This window comes from Anomaloglossus baeobatrachus, chromosome 1 (genome assembly GCF_048569485.1).
Source record: "Anomaloglossus baeobatrachus isolate aAnoBae1 chromosome 1, aAnoBae1.hap1, whole genome shotgun sequence".
Classification (NCBI taxonomy): domain Eukaryota; kingdom Metazoa; phylum Chordata; class Amphibia; order Anura; family Aromobatidae; genus Anomaloglossus; species Anomaloglossus baeobatrachus.
The window spans coordinates 266,555,806-266,580,495 of record NC_134353.1 but is presented as its reverse complement, the minus strand read 5'-3'; the positions used below and the strand labels follow the sequence as shown (position 1 = coordinate 266,580,495).

General features: G+C 43.7%; 1 protein-coding gene across 13 annotated transcripts in view; it reads left to right on the top strand.

The window, feature by feature from the left end:
- CAMK2D (calcium/calmodulin dependent protein kinase II delta) overlaps positions 1–24,690 on the top strand; it is a 288,538-nt gene that overhangs the window by 221,898 nt on the left and 41,950 nt on the right. For 6 of the 13 annotated variants that reach the window (XM_075349930.1, XM_075349911.1, XM_075349921.1 and 3 more), the window contains exons 14-15: positions 13,092–13,145; positions 16,198–16,242. The exons of 2 other annotated variants lie outside the window; for them this stretch is intronic. In XM_075349930.1, the coding sequence (XP_075206045.1) occupies positions 13,092–13,145; positions 16,198–16,242 (99 nt within the window). The remainder of the gene's footprint in view (positions 1–13,091; positions 13,146–16,197; positions 16,243–24,690) is intronic. 5 more of the 13 variants (XM_075349962.1, XM_075349947.1, XM_075349956.1 and 2 more) reach the window with 1 other exon arrangement.

The following is a 24,690-nucleotide window of genomic DNA, read 5'->3' as shown; positions in this document are numbered from 1 at the left end:
CAACCCATTAGTACTCTGCAATCATGTCACAGGGTCGCTGATGAATGGTTAGAACAGTGCTCCCCTGGGACATGCACTATAAATGCTGCTGTCAGAGAATGACCCTGGCATTTATCAGATTAATAACCGTGGGAAAAACTTCGCTCTACTCCACTTTCAGCTATTAGAGGTAGATCATTGCTGATTGACACATCCATTATCTGCCACAAATGGGGCATGCTATGTTTTTGACCCCTCTCCATTTATCTTCTGCTGATGAGCGCCATGCATGTACAGCACTTGTTGCTAAGGGAGTAATGTATAGAGCTTTGGCGTTCCAGCTCTGTACACAATGTACATTCTGCCGTTGGAGGACCTGCTAATGGCTGATCGGTAAGGGAGAAGTGTGCCGAACATTCACTGGTTTGACATTGATGATGTCTTCATGAGCCTAGTCCTTGATAACCACTTTAATAAAAGGCACCAATTTTTTTTATTTTACTCAATTTTATAGCACCATTCATTTTTCAGTGCTTTACCGACATCATCATTGCTGTCCCCAATTGGACTTAAAATCTAATTTCCCTTATAGACGTTGTCCTTGGTGGGATTTGAACCCAGGACCCCAGCAATGCAAAACAGTGCTAACCACGGAGCCACAGGTGCTGCAGCAGCAACTGTATGTACAGGCCTATGGATATGAGTAATGAACTCCAGACAGTCTATGTACTAATGACAGGAACATTAACATTTACAGAGCTTATGGGGGGATCCATATGTGCCACACAACTGGACCAGCAGACTACTGAGAGAATTCTTAACAAGTTACTATTAATAGATGCTCTTTATCCGTCACATAATCCTGTTTTTGTTAAACCACCTAGAACAGTGTACCTTAACTCCATGACAACCAACAGATCCTGTTTTTAGGATCTCTTTAGTATTGTATAGGTGATAATTCCATCATCCATGCCATACTAAGGAAATCCTGAAAACCGGATCTGTTGGTGGGCCTTGAAGACTGGTATTCCCATCTTCGAGATCCTATCCTAATATGCAGTAGGTGTAATGTTATTATTAGCAGATACCTCCAATTAGAAATGAAAAAAATAATTCTCCTGGGAGCTATGTCACTTATCCCATGTGCAGGGCGTTGCAGTAGCTTAGGCATCCAAGTTTACAATCACTAGCAACTATGTAAGTAACTCACTATATGAGTGGTTGTAATCATGGATACCTAAGCTACTGCAACGCCCTGCACATGGGGTAAGTGAGATAACTGATCAGGAGAACTATTCTACTTTTCTATTTGAAGGTATTTGCAATTATTTATTATTATTATTATTATTATTATTATTACACTTCATATTGGGATATGATCTTGGAGATGGGAATACACCTTTAAAAGAACACTGACCTAAGGAATGTTTTAAGGTTCTTTTTTAAGTAAACTACAAACTATTTTGGATTCTACTTTCATGATTAGAAAATGAAGTAAATAATGTGTAAATAATTATAGCAGACAATAATCTGTGCCGTGTAATAGCATATGATTTACATAGATGTATTCAACTCTTTTTCCTTTCAACAACAAGGTTGTGATAGTTTGTTAAAGGAGAATAGTCTTGCACCATTTCCAGCCAATTTCTCTTGGTGATTGACAGACCTTTCCCTATGTGTACACATGAGAGAGATCTGTCAGTCACCTGTAGCGGTACAGCGCTGGACTAGTCCGGTTTCTCTCACTTCCTATCGTCCCCAGCTCTTAAGTGTTTCATTGAAATGTCAAAGTGCTTCAGAGAACAACATGTGTGGCTGTAATTGTGAGGCCAAGCGGTGATTCATGCTGCCCATAGTTTGGACACCATGAATCGACTGACAGCATTCCTATAAAACTGCTGAATGCATTTATTCTCTCATAACTTTGATGGAAGATCCTCCAAAGCTTTATATTTATTTTCGCTATCACACTTGTATTTTCCTCATTTATAACATGGGTCAGAGGAATGTTGTAAGAAACTATTTACCAAGATACAGATTATGTGGATTGCCAAAAAAAGAATAGTTGATTTAGAAAGTGGCCATGGCATAATTGATTAACGCTCTGAGACAGCCTTAGTATTTACCACAATCCGTCCTACAGCTAGTAAACCAACCCAAGCTTGCCATTCTTTTATATCTTTACTTATTTAATGTTTTTGTCCCCCTTTTTTCTGAGTGTTTAATTTAGAAAAGGAAGTCAAGTTCGTGTGCTCAGATGATGGTGAGGACATTTGCTAAATGCTTGCTCCTAATGCTCTGCAGTAGAATGGTTGTGCTTGAGCTGAGTCTACATCAAACGCCCATGCTTCCATCAGTTGCATAGCTTCTATTTGCCTATCCACAATGATTCTCCAGTCCCTCTGAGCTCTTTATCTAGCTTTTGTATCTGTGATTCCTTCCCTTAAGGCAAACTATTATGTTGTACATGCAGTCTCATCTGTGGACAGAATGGTACAGAGAAAAAGATGAGCAGGTTGTATTGGAAAAGATTCAGTATAACTTGGACAAAGAAGGCTAGAGATAAATGAAAAATAAGTGCAAAAGTGCACTTAAATGTTTGGCCACACCAAGTAAACAGAGGCAGTGGCATAACTAAAGTCTGATGCACCCCCCCCCCTTTCCTGCATGTTAGGCAGATGTATGAGCCCCCGTAGCATTTTAGATCTTATGCGGACATATGTGTTGCTCTCTTGCACCCCTTCATTATGAAATATTGTCCCAAATCCTACTATATATGTCCACATCCTGGGCCCCTTCCTGGTACATATGTCCCCCACCTTGGGTTCCATCCTGGTATATATGTCCCCCTTCTTGGTATATATGTCTTCATTCTCCTATACATGTCCCCCATCTTGGTATATACAGTTGTGGACAAAAGTGTTGGCAACCTTGAAATTGTTCCAGAAAATTATTTCAATTACACATGTTTTGTTATACATATTTATTTCTTTGGTGTGTATTTGGTCAACTAAAAAATAAAAACAGGGAAAAAAAGGCAAATTGGACATTCACGCAATTCCAAAAATTGTTGGCACCTTTCCAAAATTGTTTGTAAATAACTTTGTTTCAAGCATGTGATGCTTATTCAAACTTGCCATATGAAAATCAGACCTGAAACCAGATAAAAGGGGGAGAGGTTGACTCAATCTTTGCATTGTTTGTCTGTGTGTGCCACACTAAGCATGGAGAACAGAAAGAGGAGAACAGAACTGTCTGAAGACTTGACAACTAAAATTGTTGAAAAATATTTACAATCGCAAGGTTACAAGTCCATCTCCTGTGATCTTGATATTCCTTTATCCATGGTGTGCAACATAATCAAGAAGTTTACAACTCCTGGCACTGTAGTTAAATGTCCCTGGACGTAGATGGTAGAGAAAATTATTGAAAGGTTACAACCCAGAATAGTCCGAACAGTAGCTAAGCAGCCTCAATTAAATTCAAAAGAAAGTCAAGTTGTCCTGCAGGCTCAGGGTGCACCAGTGTCGGCATAAACTATCTGTTGACAATTGAATAAAATAAAACACTATGGCAGAAGACCCAGGAGGACCCCACTGCTAATACAGACACATAGAAAGCCTAGACTACAGTTTGCCAAAATGTACATGAGTAAGCCTAAATTCTTCTAGGAAACAGTTTTGTGGACAGATGAGATCAAAATACAGCTTTTTGTTAAAGTACATCATTCTACTGTTTATTCAAAACAGAATGAAACCTACAAAGAAAAGAACACAATACCTACTGCCAAGTAGGTGGAGGTTCAAAGATATTTTGAGGTTGTTTTTCTTCCTCTGGCACTGGGTGCATTGATTGTGTATAAGGCATCATGAAATCTGAAGATTGCGTAAGGATTTTGGGTCAAATTGTAGTGCCCAGTGTCAGAAAGCTGGGTTTGTGTTCTAGGTCATGGATCTTCCAGCAGTCCAATGACCCCAAACATACTTCAAGAAGCACCCAGATATAGCTAGAAACAAAGCACTGGAGAGTTCTGACGTAGCCGGCCCCAAGTCCGAATCAAAATCCCATTGAACACCTGAGAAGAGATCTTAAAATTGCTGTTGGGAGAAGGCACCATTCAAATATAAGAGACCTGGAGCAGTTTGCAAAAGAAGAGTGGTGCAAATTTCCAGTAGAGCGGTGTATGAAGCTTGTTGATGGTTATTGGAAGTGATTGATTGCAGTTACTTATTCCAAACGTGTGCTACCAAATATTAAGTTGAGGGTGCCAACAATATTGACCAGCCCATTCGGAGTTTTGCGTGTTATGTCCAATTTTTGCCTTTTTTTTCAGTTTTTCTTTGTGCTGTTCTAATACACACACAGAAAATAAGTGTATAACAAAACGTGCAATTGAAATAATTTTCTGGAAGAAATACTTCATTATTCTCACCTTCCTTCACTCCCATGTTGTGCAGTGTCTACTTCTGTAGCTGGCGCAGAGGCCAGCAGCTGACATATAGGCATATACAGGTATTCATACTATGACTACACATGAGGTCACTGCCATGCTACGCCAAAGTCTGGCACGCCAATGTCAGCTGGCGGCTTCTGATTGGTAGGCAGCTTCTATTACGGTGCAGGGAACTGACGGGTGACCGTGCCACAATACACTTCAGCTGTATGTGTATCCTTGGACGCACATCCAGCTGAGCTAACCCCTGGGATCCACAGGCCGCCCCTACAGTACTGGCTTGGTCGTAGTCATATCCTTTGCAACCATGATCATTACACCCCTGCACTGAGCTCTTGTTCTTGGCTTGAACAGTCATTCTGTGCTGACATAGTTCCTTAAACATAATACCGAGCAGAGCCCAAAGGCGCTTTTACACCTGCCAATTATCATCATAACAGGTCATCACAATAATTGGCCAGTGTGAAAAAGTCTCATAAATGGTCTCCATAGAAACAGCACATTCCAGTTATTACATCTTACACTTTACTAAAGTTTTATCTATAAACGCAAAGTGAAAAAAAATATGATCCAAATGGAGACTATGTAGATTAGAGAGTTTTTGCTGTCCATTCTTATTGAGAGAAATTATTTGATGCTTTGGCTTTCCTGACAATTGCTCTCACTTATAAATATAGGATAAAGAGAGGGGAGCAAAGTGAGTGCTTTCTGTCATTTGTTATAGGTGGCTCTATTGGCGGCAGCTTATAAAGACCTTTTAATTTACAAAAATAGACACTACTACCAAGCTGACCGGTCACTGGCAGTGATGATGCGCCTCACATGCTGTGTGGGTTCAAAAGAATCAGATGCTTTACCGATCATTTCTTATCGGTAGTTTGGAAAAACAGGATGCATAAATCTACCAAACTAAATACACTTTCAGCAAATTTTTAGTTATTTTTTTTAATCTTGTTTTATCTGCTTAAGCAGTCACTTACGTTTTCAAAATTAACAATGGCTGGATTTTAGTTCCATTATTGTAGACTCCAGCTCACCATTATTGTAGACCTCTTCTGTTCGGAGCCCGGGTATAGGCTTTTCTGCAGCCTGAATAAACAGCTAATGAAGAAAGAGAGAATCCGGCTCCACGAACAGGTTCTTCTTTAATGAAATACATTTTTACACAGGACATTAGATGACAGATGTAACAGCATTTTAGTAATGCCTGCATCTATGTGTTTTGGATATACACTTATTGTTAATGATGATTAAGAGTCAGTGCACAACCAAAACGCGTAGATCCGGGTGTTACTATAACGCCATTACAACTGACATATAATGTCCTGTGTGTTAATTTATTTAATTAAAGAAGAACCTGTTTGTGGAGCCAGATTTTCTTTCTTCATTAACTATTTTAGTTGAAATCTCAAAATCCCAAAGTTTATAAAATCTACAAGGACGTCCACCCTGCTTTCACACTTCCGTCCTTTTGTATCAGGCACAATCCATCATCTCGAGTAAATATGGTATCCTGCTAAATAGTTTGCATGATTCAGTTTTTTCCCCATAGACTTCTATTAAAGGGGTTGTCCGACATAACACAAATTTTTGAGTTTAAGCTAATCTGTGCTGTATTGTCATATTAATCACCCCTACATTGTTATTTTTTAATTTCTAACTTTTGTTCCTCTTGAATTCACCCTTTATTCTCTGCAGCTTCTTGTTTACATTCAGCTCCAGCAAACTGACCACTTCCTGTGCTGAACCTCCCAGTCACAGCTGGCACCGCCCGGCCTCAGTGTCCAGCCCCACCCCAGTGTCCAGCCCCACCCTCTGCCTTCCCCCTGCACACACATTCCCTGTCAGTATATTCTGCCCCACCACCTGACCTGTTATCACTACAGGGCAGGACACTACAGGGCAGGACACTACAGGGCAGGACACTACAGGGCAGGACACTACAGGGCAGGACACTACAGGGCAGGACACTACAGGGCAGCACACTACAGGGCAGCACACTACAGGGCAGCACACTACAGGGCAGCACACTACAGGGCAGCACACTACAGGGCAGCACACTACAGGGCAGCACACTACAGGGCAGCACACTACACTACAGCATTGCAAATAACAGCCCCACATCGGGCTCTGCACCCCACACCACATCGGGCTCTGCACCCCACACCACATCGGGCTCTGCACCCCACACCACATCGGGCTCTGCACCCCACACCACATCGGGCTCTGCACCCCACACCACATCGGGCTCTGCACCCCACACCACATCGGGCTCTGCACCCCACACCACATCGGGCTCTGCACCCCACACCACATCGGGCTCTGCACCCCACACCACATCGGGCTCTGCACCCCACACCACATCGGGCTCTGCACCCCACACCACATCGGGCTCTGCACCCCACACCACATCGGGCTCTGCACCCCACACCACATCGGGGCTCTGCAGCGCATACACACACATCAGGCTGTGCACCGCACACACACACACACACACACACACACACACACACACACACATCAGGCTGTGTACCGCACCGCACACTCACACCCACACACTAGGCTGTGCACTACACACACACACACGCACACACACACACACACCAGGCTGTGCACCGCATACACACACACACACACACACACACACATAGGGCTGTGCACCACATACACACACACATACACACACACACATCGGGCTGTGCACCGCATACACACACACACACGCATATACACACACCCACACCCCACCCCATAGGGAGTACATACTCACCCTTCCTCAGTCCCCGCCGCTCCTGCACGTTCGCGCGCTGTCTGTGCTCTGGCCATATCAGCACAGTAGTGACGTCACCGCTGTGCTGAAGAGAGCTCAGACAGCGTGCAGTGATGAGAAGCAGCGCTGCGCTCCCTCTCATCAGCGCTTTCAAATATACCGGCATCGGTGATCTGTGATGCCGCTATATTTGAATGTGTGATCCTGAGCAGGGGGCCCGGTGCTGGCGCTGACACCACGGCAGCCGCCGCCAGGCCCCTCCCCCAGGTCACGGACCCCACTGCAGTGCAGGGGGAGGTTGTGGGCAGAGTACGGGGTGCGGGGGAATGTGTGGGAGGGTGCAGGGAAGGGGGCGGTGACTCCTCGCACTGTACAGCCCAGCAGGGAGGCAACATGCTGTTTCCACATTTGCATGTCAACATGGCCCTGCCCATATTGACATGAAATGACCGGAAGCAGCAAAATCGCGGCAGGAGCGGTCACATGACCGCTCTGAGCCGGGGGAGAGGGGCTGACAGCAGGGCAGGTAAGTGGTCTCTATCTACTTACCTGCCCCAATGTAGCCCAATAAGGAAATAATAAAAAAAAGCAAATTAAGCCGGATAACCCCTTTAACGACGGATTGCGACTGATGGCCCTGCGTTGCATCCGCCGTGCGACAGGTCAGTCGTGGAGTGACTGACCGTCGGGTGGAAGCAATGCAGAATGTAACGTTTTTTTCTGTGGGCCAAAAAATAACTGACAGCGACGGATGCATTGGCTTCTGTTGTGTGTTATAATGGAAGCCTATTGGCGGCGGAATCTGTCAAATGACGTATTCCGGTGACGGTTCCGTCTTTTAGTAACTGAGCATGCTCAGATGTGTAAATTCCTTTCTGATTAGAAAATCTCTCTCTCTCTCTCTCTCTCTCTCGGTCTCTCTTTGTCGATCTCAGTCTTTCTGTCTCTACCTCTCACCTCCTCTCTCTTACTCACCAATCACCGGCGCGGCGCTGCAAAGCTGTCACACTGCTTCGGCGGCTTCTACTGCTTTTGAAAATGCCGGCCACTCATTATTCCATCTCATATTCACTGCTTCCCCCACCCATCGGCGCCTATGATTGGTTGCAGTCAGACGAGCCCCCACGCCCAGTGACAGCTGTCTCACTGCAACCAATCACAGCCGCCGGTGGGTGGGTCTATGTCTTGTGGTAAAATAAATAAAAACTGCATGCTGCCCCCCCCCCCCCCCCACCCAATTTTGATACCAGCCAAGGTAAAGCCACACGGTTGAGGGCTGGTATAGATGTGACAGTCCCGGGCTCATCCTGAATTTCCCTGGTGCGGTGGCAATCGGGGTAATAAGGAATTAATGGCAGCCCATAGCTGCCACTAAGTCGTAGCTTAGTGATGGCAGGTGTCTATGAGACACCCCCATCACTAAACTGTAGTGAAAGTAAATTAACACAAACACCAAAAAATCCTTTATTTGAAATAAAAGACAGAGACACCCTCTTTCACCACTTTAGTAATCCCCAACTACCCCTCCAGGTCCGAAGTCATCCACACGAGGTCCCACGACACTTTCAGCTCTGCTACATCGGAAGCTGACAGGAGTGGCCGTAGAGCACCGCCGCTTGCTGTGAGCTCCACGGAGCAACTGAAGTGAGTCGTGCTGTCAGCGGTGACATCACTCAAGTTACCCGCGGCCACAACTGGATTCTTTGCCAGGTACAAACTGCTACAACGATCCGTTTTTTTAACGGATCCGTTCCATCAGTTGTACCAAAATCTCTAATGGATCCATTACATCAGTCACAAAACGGATTGTCACTGATACAAAGACGGAAGTGTGAAAGCAGCCTATGCCTGATGTGTGATCATCACCCCATCTTTTGTCTGTACTCGTGCACCCTGAATCTTCTCAGAGTATTTGAACAAGAATCTTTGATGCATTATCGCCCTGATACACCAAGGTACAAAATGCTTTAAAGTGAATCTGCCAGTATGTTTTTGCTATGTAATCTGAAGACTGCATGTTGCAAGGGTTAAAACATTTAATTCAGGGATGCCTTTGTTGTCAAGGTCTGATCTGTTGCTCAGGTTTGTTTAACCCTCAGTACACAGCAGGATTTCTCATTGCCCAGACTACAATATCACAGGCATAGCAGTCTGGCATTCTTCCTCCTCTCATTGAAACCTGACTGTCATTTTACAGTAATATAAGAGCCTGGTGTGAGCGGGCAGCTGTCCCAGCTCTGCTACATGGCTAAATCTAAAAATGTTGCTGATCTAAAATGAGGTAGTACCTGCTGACAGATTTCATTTAACTTCTCTCTATGATCACATCTGTGACAGTGAAAGAATTGTCCCTACAGTTTGTCACCAATGCACACGTCTGTTACCATTGAGACCCTGACAATTGGTTTATATTTTAAATAAAAATCTGATAAGTTGCTTAATAAATTTTGATAATGTTTCAGCCTAATTGTTTGATTAGCCGTATAAAAGAGCTTGACTTGTTGAATTACAAGGTATGTGGTAATGACAGTATTTTTAATATAAATGTCATACTAGTAAAAGTAGCTTCCTGCAAAATGAGGGAAGTTGTGGTTTTAGACACCAAAAATAAAACCCAAAACTAAATGAAAATGTTATTTTTATGTAACTGAATTTCTGTTGATATCCTTAGAACAGTTACTGTAATAAAATACATTCTGACTGATCGAGTATGACACGTACACACAAAAAAGCTGATGAAACATACTTTTTCTCTTCTTTAGTAATTTAAGTTATTTACTTTATATGATCTCATATTTTAATAGGGCTTCTTGACAAAAAGGTCATTATGAAGTGTTCTCTTGATTGGACCCCAGAAGCTCAAATGTTATCTGTTTGGGAAGCTATGAAGAAAATGTACAAATTTGCAGCAGCGCCTCCACAGGAACAATTAGGCGTTACATATTGTCCATATTCAAATCAATTGGCTATGTGTAATGCAGAAGCCAAGTCTTCTGGAGCATGAGATGATCTTTGTAAACACTGTAGTGTGGCCTAGAGATGAGGACCCGAAGTTGGGCAAACTGGTATTAATCATTTAGAATTTTCTCAGAGGCCTTGTAGAGGTGTGATTTCTAAACTGAGCAACTGCTTAAGTGACTTTTTTTGAGCTGTAATGTACATTAGAGGGCCATTGCAGCTATAAGTCCCCTTACTGGCAGCCAGACTGGCTTGCAAAGTCTCCTTAAGGAGAATAGTGTTCCCCCGTGGTCCCCACATAGCTTTCTCATGAGCCAGATCAGACACCCCATACTCTGCACTGACGAGGGGCAAGCACCCCGAAACACCGTGTCTGCAAATTGGGATTCTGAACTGGCATAAATCCTAAGTCAAATGCAAAGGATTGTTAAAAATCCACTTTTGACTTTTAGGATCGCTACTTCCAATAGGTGGCGCTGCGCTAGAGTTTGTCTCCTTTCCTGGAGAGACAATTTCATTAGTTGTTAGTCATTTGCTGGTCATGTGAAATTCATCCTCTGTATATCACTATACATCTACAGTATATGGCACCACAACAGTCTCTACATAGAAAAGACTTCATATTACAATGAGTCAGTCATATTTAGATTGTTGTAGGCCCTGACATTTTGATTAGTAATTGTCTAGGGGAACAGATGATCAGTTCTCAAAAGTGAAATGCAACTTGCCCAAATGTTCTAACCAAAAAACTTAACAGTTGTTTATGCTGCTACAATTTCAATTTGTAGAGGATTTCTCCTAATTACAATTTTTTGGAAATGGAGAATGTCACATGAGCTTGGTTTTCCAATTTATCTTGAAACAATTCTAGAAGACCTACAGGTGTAGAAGTGTAATTGCAGGGGATTTACAAGTGTAGAAGCTTTATTCCAGGGGACCTACTGTACAAGTGTTTTTAGTGAGGGTAAACGGGGCAGTACTACCGACGTCATGCTGATTGACAGCCAGCTCCCTGGTATCTGAGTGGAGCTGGCTGTCAGTCAGCATGATGTTGGCAGACACAACCTGTCGACTGGGCTGCTCTGTTGATGTGGGGCAGCAGAGTCGCTGGCAGTTACTGTCCGTGACCACTCTGAGCTGACACCATGTAGAACAGACAGGCAGTTAGCTGCTACCTGCCTGTTGTTAAACCCATAGCTAAAAAATGAAATTGTCTCGGGTGGCCGCTTAAAGAGGGCCTGCCATAAATAACATATTTCTTTACATGATCTAAAGGGTGCTGTTTTCCTGAATATTACGTTGTTTTTGTTCCTGTGCTTGGCTGTTCCTAAGATATGGCCCTTCTTCTTTCTATTCAAATCTAGTCTTGTTGGCCAGAGGAGTGTTATCTTCAAAAATCTGCAGACAGAGAAGCGATGAGGATCACAAACACTTGACTAAAGCCCCCGTCACACTAAGCAACATCGCTAGCAACATCGCTGCTAACGAACAACTTTTGTGACGTTGCTAGCGATGTTGCTGTGTGTGACATCCAGCAACAACCTGGCCCCTGCTGTGAGGTCGTTGGTTGTTGCTGAATGTCCTGGGCCATTTTTTAGTTGTTGCTGTCCCGCTGTGAAGCACAGATCGCTGTGTGTGACAGCGAGACAGCAACAACTAAATGTGCAGGCAGAAGGAGCCGGCTTCTGCGGAGGCTGGTATCCAATGTAAACATCGGGTAACCAAGAAGCCCTGTCCCTGGTTACCCGATATTTACCTTTGTTACCAGCCTCCGCCGCTCTCAGTCAGTGCCGGCTCCTGCTCTGTGCACATGTAGCTGCAGCACACATCGGGTTAATTAACCCGATGTGTGCTGTAACTAGGAGAGCAAGGAGCCAGCGCTCAGTGTGCGCTGCTCCCTGCTCTGTGCACATTTAGCTGCAGCACACATCGGGTAATTAACCCGATGTGTGCTGTAACTAGGAGAGCAAGGAGCCAGCGCTCAGTGTGCGCTGCTCCCTGCTCTGTGCACATTTAGCTGCAGCACACATCGGGTAATTAACCCGATGTGTGCTGTAACTAGGAGAGCAAGGAGCCAGCGCTCAGTGTGCGCTGCTCCCTGCTCTCTGCACTTGTAGCTCCGTGCGGTGGTAACCAAGGTAAATATCGGGTTGGTTACCCGATATTTACCTTAGTTACCAAGCGCAGCATCTTCCACGCGGCGCTGGGGGCTTGTCACTGGTTGCTGGTGAGCTCACCAGCAACTCGTGTAGCGACGCTCCAGCGATCCCTGCCAGGTCAGGTTGCTGGTGGGATCGCTGGAGCGTCGCAGTGTGACATCTCACCAGCAACCTCCTAGCAACTTACCAGCGATCCCTATCGTTGTTGGGATCGCTGGTAAGTTGCTTAGTGTGACTGGACCTTAACAAGACTTACTGTTATTTGTATACAGGGAATAGAAGGCTGTACCTCTGGAATGGATAAGGTGCTAGAGTAAAAGAAAAAAAACACCATATTCCGGAGGACAGTATTAATTGCACTGGGTAGAATAATGCCATATTTATGGCAAGTACAGTCCTCTGAAGACCAGGAATATATCCTTCTTGTGCTTAACATCGCACATATCTTTTTATTCTGATGGAGCTGAACTCATTGTATGTATAGCTTACTAATTGTATGTATTGCTGCCTAGCATTTTTTATTAAATATATAGCTTTCACTTTTAAGACATTTTTTTTCTTATTATTATTATGTATCCTCTGATATTTTTTTATACATTATATATTCACATCATAGAAGCCAAATTTATGGTTTGGTAGAAGCCTTTTATTGTGTAACTGCTCTTTTCATTCCTGGTATCCTGACTGGTCGACTCTATTCTGTGATTCTAATTTCAGCATCTTAACAGTCTAAGGCTTTTCTTTGTTTCTTCTATTTTCTGCATATTCACAGATAAACAACAAAACCAACGTAATAACAAGCCCTAAAGATCCTACCCCACCTCTGGTATATTTTTCCAATCCCATCACTTAATTTAGTACATATTTTTTCCTTTTTTTTCTCCAGTTTTTTGTTTTTAGTTTGCTTTTTTGAGACCTGAAACTGTTGCATTTTGTTGTGGTTTTGTGGGGGAAGTTCCTTGTGTTGTAGTGTGTTTTTCCAGTAACCAACCATTGGTGGGTAATAGATATACTACTGGCTTGAGTTGAGACACATGCATGTGTTGTCCCAGTGTAAGTAGACTTTGTGTTGCCTCTAGCTCTCCTTTTGATAGATAAACTTGATGTTCTAAGGATTTCCTTCACTGTTCCTTGTGTATGGACATCAGGGGAGCTAACAAAAGTATCGCTAAGCAAACACAAAATGACCTTATTCAGAATTTTTTCTTCTATGAAAGGCATTGCCAGAATTCATAACAATAGCTGAGGCATGTATATTTTGTGATAGGACCAAAAGTATTCTACACACTGAACACGCATGGACTTTATAGGCACATACATATATTCACCGCATAGTTAAAAACTGCAATTAATCCGAAATGTCTTAAAACAACCCTCACTCTAACATTGAAAAAAATTACACTAACGTAATAATCACAGCTAATGTAGACCTGTCACCAGGTCAGTTTTTTTCTACTGCTCCCGTGAGTATTCTGCTTTTTTTTTCTCCACTATACAGTTCCAGATATATGGGCTTTTTTTATTTAGTGCCATTTTCTATAGTCTTTACAAGGGAATGTTGCTCACCGAGTAATAATGGAGATCAGCCTAAAACGCCCCTAAGACAATTGTGTGACCAACTCCCCGTTGGTAAAGACCAATAGAGCTGTCACTAAATATAAAGGCCCTTATCTCTGGAACTGTATAGAAATAGGATAGAAAATGTGTTCACTCCACACTACTGCTGAAGACTTTCCAAAGGACAATCCAGGGTATACCAGTGGAGATATGTTTTTTATTCAAAGCAATTATCTGAGCTTTCTTCAGGAAAGGAACCACAGTTCTGTGATTCCTATCCTGAAGAAGCAGCTTGTACTGTGGTTCCTTTCCTGAAAATGCAGCTTGTTCCTTTCCTGAAGAACGAGTGTGTCTTGTGGTTCCTTTCCTGAAGAACTAGTGCGTTTTGTGGTTCCTTTCCTGAAGAAGCTGCTTGTACTGTGGTTTCTTTCCTGAAAAAGCAGCTTGTACTGTGGTTCCTATTCTGAAAAAGCAGCTTGTACTTTGGTTCCTTTCCTGAAGAATCAGCTTGTACTGTGGTTCCCTTCCTGAAGATTGTGTCTTGTGGTTCCTTTCCTGAAGAACGAGTGCGTCCTGTGGTTCCTTTCCTGAAAAAGCAGCTTGTACTGTGGTTCCTATTCTGAAAAAGCAGCTTGTACTATGGTTCCTTTACTGAAAAAGCAGCTTGTACTGTGGTTCCTTTCCTGAAAAAAACAGCTTGTACTGTGGTTCCTATCCTGAAGAATGAGCGTATCTTGTAGTTCCTTTCCTGAAGAACGAGTGCATCTTGTGTTTCCTTTCCTGAAAAAGCAGCTTGTACTGTGCTTCCTATTCTGAAAAAGCAGCTTGTACTATGGTTCCTTTACTGAAAAAGCAGCTTGTACTGTGGTTCCTTTCCTGAAAAAAGCAGCTTGTACTGTGGTTCCTATCCTGAAGAATGAGCGTGTCTTGTAGTTCCTTTCCTGAAGAACGACTGCATCTTGTGTTTCCTTTCCTGAAGAAGCAGCTTGTACTGTGGTTCCTTTCCTGAAGAAGCAGCTTGTACTGTGGTTCCTTTCCTGAAGAAGCAGCTTGTACTGTGGTTCCTTTCCTGAAGAAGCAGCTTGTACTGTGGTTCCTTTCCTGAAGAAGCAGCTTGTACTGTGGTTCCTTTCCTGAAGAAGCAGCGTGTACTGTGGTTCCTTTCCTGAAGAAGCAGCTTGTACTGTGGTTCCGTTCCTGAAGAAGAAACTTGAAATGGCTTTAAAATGCAGCCACTTACCGTATCTCCACAGGCGTGTTTTAGATCTTCCTTTGGAAAGTGTTCACCAGCAGTGCAGAGTGAACATGTCTTCTGTCCTTTTTCTGCATTGTCTGCACTGACCAGTGAACGTGTTCATCTGCACTAGCTGCTTTATTATTTGCCTGTTTTGTTGTGTGTCACACAACTTGAAAAGCTGGCTTTACCTATTTCTCTTTAGTTCCATTTATACCAGATTAGACCCTATTTTGCACTTTTGCTCCTTAGTGTTCTTTCATTCTAGAGCTATATAGCAGATTAAAAAAAATAATACTTTTAATACAAAAGGCATAATAGAAAACAAGAACTGGCTACTCTTAAACTGGTGACAGGTCCTCTTTTAAAATACCCAGTTCCCTTATTTTCTATTCTTTTTGGTGCAGTTCCCATAATTCCCAGTCCCCTCTTCAAGTATGTAATACGCATATTGTGCTTTGGAAGTCTAAAACACTCCTTCCTGTAATGGGCTAGGTGAATCTAAAAGCGGGGGGGGGGAGGGAGATATTTCAGACTACTAAAGGATAGAGTGCACAGCCTCACAGCCTACTCTGAGATACCCCATCCCCCCTCCCCTCTGATTTGGACTGGTCCAGAAAGGAGCCAGGGGAGTGTTTGAAACTTTCAAAGCACAGAGCGCATATGGGTTGCTGCCAGCTATCCATTAATTGTTTTTTTCTATTGAAAGGCAGAAGGCTGTTTTGTTCTCTACCCTTCCAATAAATATGAAATTGACAAAACCATCATTATCCTAATATAGCGGTTATGTGCAGTACTATGTTCATCAACACTACTAATATACAATACTAGTAAACTACAATACTTAATTATGCCCATGTCTGGAGACTCTCACCCCTACACAGTGGTACTGAATAAGGTCTTTGCATGCTGCTCTGATAGGTAACATTGCAGATTTCTTTTTCATCCAGGGACAGTCTACAGATCCATCCATCCCATGACAGCTCTGCACTTGTACCTATTGCTGTCAGTATTCCTACATAGGTGTGTTTCTTCCTGTTCAACTGTACTTACCAATAGGATCTGTTTTCTCTCTGTTCTTACTCAGGAGCCCCAATCTACTGTAATCCACAACCCAGCTGATGGAAATAAGGTATTGGGACAGAATGGACTCCATCTTGGCTAATGTGCATAATCATCAACGGACACTTTTGAAAAAGTCTATTCATTGTCAAAGGGAGACATTCACTAAACATGCACATTAAAAAATGTAATATGGTAGTTTAGCGAATCCCTCCTACGCATATTCCGTTACTGTTTGGTCCCCAAAGACATCCCGTCCAAGCCACTCAGCGTGCTTTCTGTGTGTCATAATCAGGCTGGCTTTAAAACTACTAATACATCACATCAAAATTTCTTTGTTTCCGAATACTCATTTTAGACATCACACTCACGTTTGAATTTATATTTTTTTCCACTTCTAATCATGTTTTGTGTCTTCTGCATGAACAATATTCATTAATCACATTATTTCTATTCTTGGTAATAAAAAAGTGGACATTTCTCATCTGCCATGTTGGCAAGATGTGGAATAAGTAACTACAGTTATATCGAGTTCAGATTTTGTGACACATACAGTAAGTTAATAGGTTCAGCTAGTTGTTTTATATATAGTAATTACTTTTAAATAAGGAGCGGAGCAACATGATTTGCTTAGAATTACAGGCGTAATGACCACCTTGACTCAATGCACAAATTTGTTTCAGATTAATAGTGACTTAGTCAGTGGGTTGTAGACAGAAATATCTCCAACGCCACAAGAAAAAGCTAAATATAAGCATTTTGCTAAACGCTACCATAAATTATAAAATATACTTTAATTTTCTGTATTTTCATTATCGTTATAGATTTCATCTTGCTTTTTATTTTAAACAATGAACAGTGTAGAGCATATACAAGACTGGTTAGTCTAAGGGGCCAAAATTGTTTTATTCCTAAGTTTACTTCCGAAAAATAAGACTATAGTTTGTAGTGTAAATTATCATTCTCAACCCAAATTCCTACTATGTTTGTAAAAGAATACCTCCGCTACCCCTTATGTAATGGATATATAAAGTTCATCAAGACAGATTATTTTAACCAAAGCAACACAATCAGTGTTTAATTTCATGGGAAGAACAATCATTTTAACTGATCAATAACAGACTATTAACTGGAAAGATGTCAGAAAAGTTTAATATTTTTGACCACTAGTCAAGGAAATGATCTTTCTATGAAAGAATATCCCTAGAATGCTCAGATAAAAAAAGTTTATTTAAAAAAACTGAGAGTCCTCAGTAGTTGATACCTTTTAATGGCTAACTGAAAAGATAGTAATAATAGCAAGCTTTCGAGACTACTCAGGTCTCTTCATCATGCATGGTATAACACAAAATCTGAAGTCACCTGTTTATACACAACAGGACATAGAATAGTGCAATAAAAAAAACAAAAAAAAAAATAAGTTATGTGAAGCAGAACTATCACTATGGCAAGGGGGCAAACTGTTGTAGCCATAAATATTGCTGCAGTTCAGTGTGAAAGTTTTATTGTCCTCCATTCAGAGGACAATAAAACTTTCACACTGAACTGCAGCAATATTTATGGCTACAACAGTTTGCCCCCTTGCCATAGTGATAGTTCTGCTTCACATAACTTATTTTTTTTTTTTGTTTTTTTATTGCACTATTCTATGTCCTGTTGTGTATAAACAGGTGACTTCAGATTTTGTGTTATACCATGCATGATGAAGAGACCTGAGTAGTCTTGAAAGCTTGCTATTACCATCTTTTCAGTTAGCCATTAAAAGTATCAACTACTGAGGACTCTCAGTTCTTTTAAACAAACTTTTTTTTATCTCTACTGCCTAACACGGTACAAAGATATATTTTACCTGTATTAGAATGCTCAGAAGCATTGTTCTTTCCTCACCTTTTGCTGAATATACGAGTATACGGTTCCTTGAAAAAGTACCAATTCCTTTTGAATGTTTCCACATTTTTTCACTTTACGTCCACAAAATTAAATGTACTTTATTGGGATTTTATGTGACATACCAACACTAAGTAGCAAGTGTTTGTGATGTATAAAGGAAATGATACATGGGTTTTCTAATATCTTAAAAATCTGAAGTCTCAAATTTTGTGACGTGCATTTGTATGCAGCACGCCCTGAGTCAGTACTTTGTAGAATCACCTTTCACTGACGTTACTGCTATGTCTTTATATGTTCCTACCAGTTTTGCATATTCTTTTATGCAAACTAACTCTAACTGTAAGATTTGATGAAGAGCGTCTGTGATCAGCAATTTTCTAGTTTTGCCACAAATTCTCAATGGGATTTAGGTCTGAACTTGGGCCATTCAAACAAATGAATATGCTTTTTCTCTAAACCATTTCATTGTATCTCTGGTAGTATGTTTTGGGTCATTGTTCTGCTTGAAGGTGAGTCTATGCCCCAGTCGCAAGTCTTCTGCAGCCTCAAAGATGTGTTCCTCCAAGATTACCTTGTATTTACCTCCATCCTTCTTTCTATTAGCTCTGACCAGCTTCCCCGTCTCTGTTGAAGAAAACCATCCCCACAGCATAATGCTACCACCACCATGCTTGACTCTGGGAATGGTATTTTCATGACAATTTGCAGTGTTAGTTTTCTGCCACACAATAGTGTTTTGCTAAAGTTTTACTTTAGTCTCATCTGACCAGACACCTTTTTCCACATGTTAGCTGCGTCCCCTACTTGGCTTTATGCAAACTGCAAATGGGACTTCTTTTGAATGGGTTTCAAAAATGGTGTCTTCTTGCCACTTTTTCACAAATGCCAGATTTGAGGAGTGTACAACTAAGTTGTCCTGTAGACAGAATCTTCCACCTGAGCTTTGGATCTCTACCGCTCCTCCAGAGTGACCATGTTTTTTTTTTGTTTTTTTTTTGAGATGTTCAGAGCTTGGGCAATATTTTATTACTTAACCCTGCTTTACTTTTTTGCAAAACTTTATTCCTGTCCTGTCTGGTGTGATCTTTGATTTTCAATCTGCGGTTTGATCCTTAATGTTCTCAAACAAACCTCTGGGTCCTTCACAGAACAGCTGTAGTTATACTGAGAATAAATTACACGCAGGTGCACTCAATTTACCAAATAGGCGACTTTTGGAGGCAATTGGTCACTCAGTATTTTATTTATGGGTATCAGGCTACAGGGGCTGAATACAAATGCATGTCATTTTCAGATTTATATTTTTAAAATATTTAGAAAACAATAACATTTCCTTTTACACTTCACAAATACTTGCTACTTAGTGTTGCAATTTCACATAAAATCCCAATAAAATACATTTAATTTGTGGGAGTAACTTGGACATAATGTGGAAACGTATACAGGATATGAATACTTTTTCAAGGTAATGTACCTAGTTTAAACTGCTGTAACAGATACAAAAAGTTCAGAAAAAATAGGAAAATAGATTCAGCTCAGCCTTTCAATAGTCCAAAGTCAGGATCGATGCTGGTGCACGGAGCTGCCCTGCCCTCAGGTAGAACACTTCTAGGCAATATAGAATAAGGTCTTCAGCACTCCAATAGGTTAAAAACTATTTATTGAAATCCGTTTAAAGAAGTCCAAAGATCATGATCACAGTGGGGGGTGACACATCAAAGGAAATCCGACATGTTTCGGCTAATAGCGCCTTGCTCCAGGATCCTGGACACAAGATAACACAGCTGATGCAGGCAGAGAAGGAAGTAGCCTTAGGTACTGAGATAATAGGGCTGTTCCTATTCTCTCTAGTGCACTGGTTCCCGTACCTTTCTTAACTTGAGAACCACATTCAGCTCCGAAAGATAGTTGTGAGTGACATTCAGAGCTCCCCGCAGTAGTGACACACTACCTAGAGCCACGCATTGCTGGTACAATGACAGCCAAAGCTTCCCCACAGAAACCATACGAAGACCTGTTCCCGTCCTTTTTAGCCAGTATATCTACATACATTGCGTCCCACTTTACCCTCCTGCGGTATTCTCATTTTCACTGAAGCATGCAAACTGTCTCACATTTTATTTATCCATTGACTGCTAACAAGTTAAAAATGGATCAAACTCGAATGGAAAACTGAAGTATAAAGTATCTTTTGTGGTTCATTCAGTTACTTTATAGACTTTAAGGCCCTGTGCGCACTTACCGGATTTTGCCGCGGATTTTTTGCGGTTTTGCTGCATGTTTCGCTGCAGAAAATGTTCATAACATCTCTGCAGTGAATCACCAGCAAAACCTATGGGAAACAAAAATCCTGTGCGCACTAGGCGGAATTTGACAGCTGCATGTTTTGCTGCGGGATTCCCGCAGCAAAAACAATTGCATGTCAATTCTTTCCGCACGTCACTGCGGGATTTCACTCCATTGACTGCCATGTAATCGTGAAATCCTGCAGGGAATAACGCAGGCAGCAAATTCTGTGCGGTTCACTGCGTTTTCCTGCGTTATTCCCTGCGGTATTTCGCGGTTTACCTCCGGTAATGTACATCGCTTGTCTGCGGTTTTGCAGGGAAGTGATGTCATTACAGGAAGAGGAAGCGGAGCAGAGTAAACACACACAGATCACACACACACACACACACACACACAAACCTCACAGACATAGAACACAGACACATAGAACACACATAGAAAGAAAACGGAAATATAGAAAACAAAGCACGTGGGCTCCGCTGCATATTTACCGTCCAGCCGAGGTAAGCACACAGCGGAGGCCCGGTATTCTCAGGCTGGGGAGGGAGAGGGGCAGGGTTAATGTCCCCCGCCTCACTCCCCCTCCCGCAGCCGAGAATATCAGCCGCCGCTGCCCCGGGACTGTCGCATGCATTATGCGGCAGTACCGGCGTGTCCCCGGCTCTTCCTGCCGCTGTGTAGCAGTGGCAGTCAGGGTAATACAAGGGGTTAATGATGGCGGATCGCCGCCATTAACTCCAGGCTTGATCATGGCAGCGTCTGAGACAGCTGACATGATCAACCCGTAAGTAAAGTGAATAAAACACACAGAAAAATCCTTTATTTTAAATAAAACAAACAAGCCTCGTTCACCATTTTATTAACCCCTCCCGAAACAAAGCTCCGGCGTAATCCACAGGTCCTGCCTGCTTATATCCAGCCGCGACTGACACACAGTGCTGAATTACCTCTGCTGTCTCGCTGCGAGACAGCAGAGGTAATTACCGGTCATTTCCCACGGCCGGTAATGTGAACTCACTGCCGACCGTGGGAAATGCAGCGATCTGTCCTCTATCTATCTATTTATCTATCTATCCCTCTATCTATCCCTCTATCTATCTATCTATCCCTCTATCTATCTATCTATCCCTCTATCTATTCTTCTGTCTTTTTATCTATCTACTATCTCAGAATGAAATTACTTTTTTTTTTTTTCTTCTTCAATGTGCTTTATTGCATTGAATGCAATAAAGCACATCCCAACCCGCACGCGGCAATACCGCGGTAAAACCGCAGCAAACCCATGCGGTTTGCCGTGGTTTTTTACCGCGGGTGCGGTAATCTTTGAATACCTGCGGAATTTTCTTGAGAAAATTCCATTTCTTTGTCGCTCTATTGGGAGACCCAGACAATTGGGTGTATAGCTACTGCCTCCGGAGGCCACACAAAGTATTACACTTAAAAGTGTAAGGCCCCTCCCCTTCTGCCTATACACCCCCCGTGGGATCACGGGCTCCTCAGTTTTCATGCTTTGTGCGAAGGAGGTCAGACATCCACGCATAGCTCCACTGTTTAGTCAGCAGCAGCTGCTGACTATGTCGGATGGAAGAAAAGAGGGCCCATACTAGGGCCCCCAGCATGCTCCCTTCTCACCCCACTTTTGTCGGCGGTGTTTGTTAAGGTTGAGGTACCCATTGCGGGTACGGAGGCTGGAGCCCACATGCTGCTTTCCTTCCCCATCCCCTTAGGGCTCTGGGTGAAGTGGGATCTAATCGGTCTCCAGGCACTGAGGCCGTGCTCCATCCACAGCCCCTGGGAATCTGCTGGACATGGAGCTGAGTATCCTCAGGGACATGGCCCTGCTACGTTGAGGTACTCTGTGTCCCCATAAGGGGACCGCGCACAGACACACGGCAGCACTGCTGGGTGTGTTAGTGCGCCAGGGATGGCGGCGCTGCCCGCACTGGTGCCATCGCACACTACAGCGTGCTGGGTGTGTTAGAGTATTGAGGGACTGCCGCGCTAACCGCCGCTGCCATTTTTATCCCAGGCGCGGCTGGGACTTGTGGTGCGCCGGGGACTTCCGCGCCGACCAGAGCTTATATGCCGGGCCGCGCTTATCACTCTAGTCCCCGGCTTTTGCGGCCTACTCTCACTTCGTTACCGCCCACTGGCCTGCCAGTCAGGGTAAGGGCGTGACGCTGCACAGCAGGGCAGCGCTGAGAGATGGAGCATGCTTTGCATACTCCACCCCTCTCACTGTACACAGTGTGAAACCGGATTCCCGCACTTTCTGGGGCAGCCATTCATGTCAGTTTTTTCTGTGACTGAGAAAAGAGACAAGTTTGGGAAGACCCTGGCAGGGATTCTGGTGGTCACACAACCGCTGTGACCGGGCGGTAAGCAGCACCTGTGGTGCTGACCCCACTAGTGCCGAAATGCACATATAGATATATGCTTGTACGCTATACATTGCACTGTTCGGTCGCACTTTTGTATTTTGGCTATATACCCTCCTTGATGGTTCGGGGGAGATAACAGCATATCGTCTGTGAAAAACAAGGGTGCAGAAGCACAGGTTTTTCTATGCAGCCTGTACAGCATGTACGGCTATACTGCCGGCAGGTTCCACGGACCCCAATTGTATGCAATGCACGGCCCTTGTGGAACTTACTCAGCCGGAGTCTCTGCTAATGGTCCAGGTGATGGGGACGGAGTTTGCAGTATTTACTTCAGACTTTCTGAGACTATGGCTAACATACTAGAAGCCTTGCAGTCCAGACCGGTCCCTCAGACCATGGGCTCTGTTGATTCATTGCCCCTGGTCCCCCCCCCCCAGTTGGTACAACAAGGTGCTCCTGGAGTGTCTCAGGGATCCCAGGGTGAGGGGTCTGACTCGGACCGCTGTCCCAGACCCCCTAAGCGACCTCGCTGGGAGCATCCCTCGACGTCACCGCATCATTCAGGGTCTCAGCATGGGGACTCTCTCTATGATAAGGCGGAGGTATCTGATCAGGATTCTGATCCTGAGAACGTTCTCTACCTGGATACACCTGATTGTGACAACGTAGTGAACGATCTTACGGCGTCCATCAATCATATGTTGGTTATTTCTCCCTCAGCTCCTACACCTGAGGAGTCAGCTTCTCAGCAGGAGAAGTTCCGTTTCAGGTTCCCCAAGCGTACATTGAGTCCGCTTTCTGGATCACTCTGACTTCAGGGAGGCAGTCCAGAACCACCAGGCTTGTCCAGATATCGTTTTTTCAAAACGCCTTAAGGATACACGTTATCTCTTCCCCTTTGACGTTGTCAAGGGCTGGGTTCAGTGTTCCAATGTGGACCTCCTATCTCCAGCGGCTAAATCCTTAGTTGCAGTGGAAGATATGGCTTCACTCAAAGATGCCACTGACAGACAGATGGAGCTCTGGTTGAAATCCATCTATGAAGCTATTGCCGTGTCTTTGCTCCAGCTTTCGCAGCCGTCTGGGCGCTCCAAGCGGTCTCAGCGGCTCAAGCGCAAATTGAGGCAGTCACACGTATGTCTGCGTCGCAGGCTGCGTCTTTAACGTCTCAAACGTCAGCGTTTGCGTCATACGCCATTAATGCTGTCCTGGACTCGGCGAGCCGGAAGGCGGTTGCGTCCGACAATTCAGTGGTAATACGCAGAGCCTTGTGGTTGTGGGAATGGAAGGCAGATTCTGCTTCCAAAAAAGTGCCTAACCAGTTTGCCATTCTCTGGCGACCGCTTGTTTGGTGAGCGACTGGATGAAATCATCAAACAATCCAAGGGAAAGGCTACATCCTTTCCTCAGGCTAAACCGATCATACCCCAACAGAGGAGGGGACAGTCGAGGTTTCGGTCCTTGCGGGGCGCAGGCAGGTCCAATTCTCCTCGTCCAAAAGGCCTCAGAAGGATCAGAGGAACTCCGACGCGTAGCGGTCTAAATCACCCTAAAAAGACCGCCGGAGGCGCCGCTACCAAGGCGGCTTCCTCATGACTTACGGCCTCCTCACACCGCATCCTCGGTCGGTGGCAGGCTCTCCCGCTTTTGCGACACCTGGCTGCCACAAGTAAAAGACCGTTGGGTGAGAGACATTTTGTCTCACGGTTACAGGATAGAGTTCATCTCTCGTCCTCCGACTCGATTCTTCAGAACATCTCCGCCTCCCGAGCGAGCCAAGGCTCTGCTGCAGGCGGTGGGCATTCTGAAGGCAGAAGGAGTGGTGGTCCCGGTTCCTCTTCAGCAACAGGGTCACGGTTCTACTCCAACCTGTTTGTGGTTCCAAAGAAGGACAGGTCCTTCTGTCCTGTTTTGGACCTAAAACTGCTCAACAAACACGTAAGGACCAGGCGGTTCCG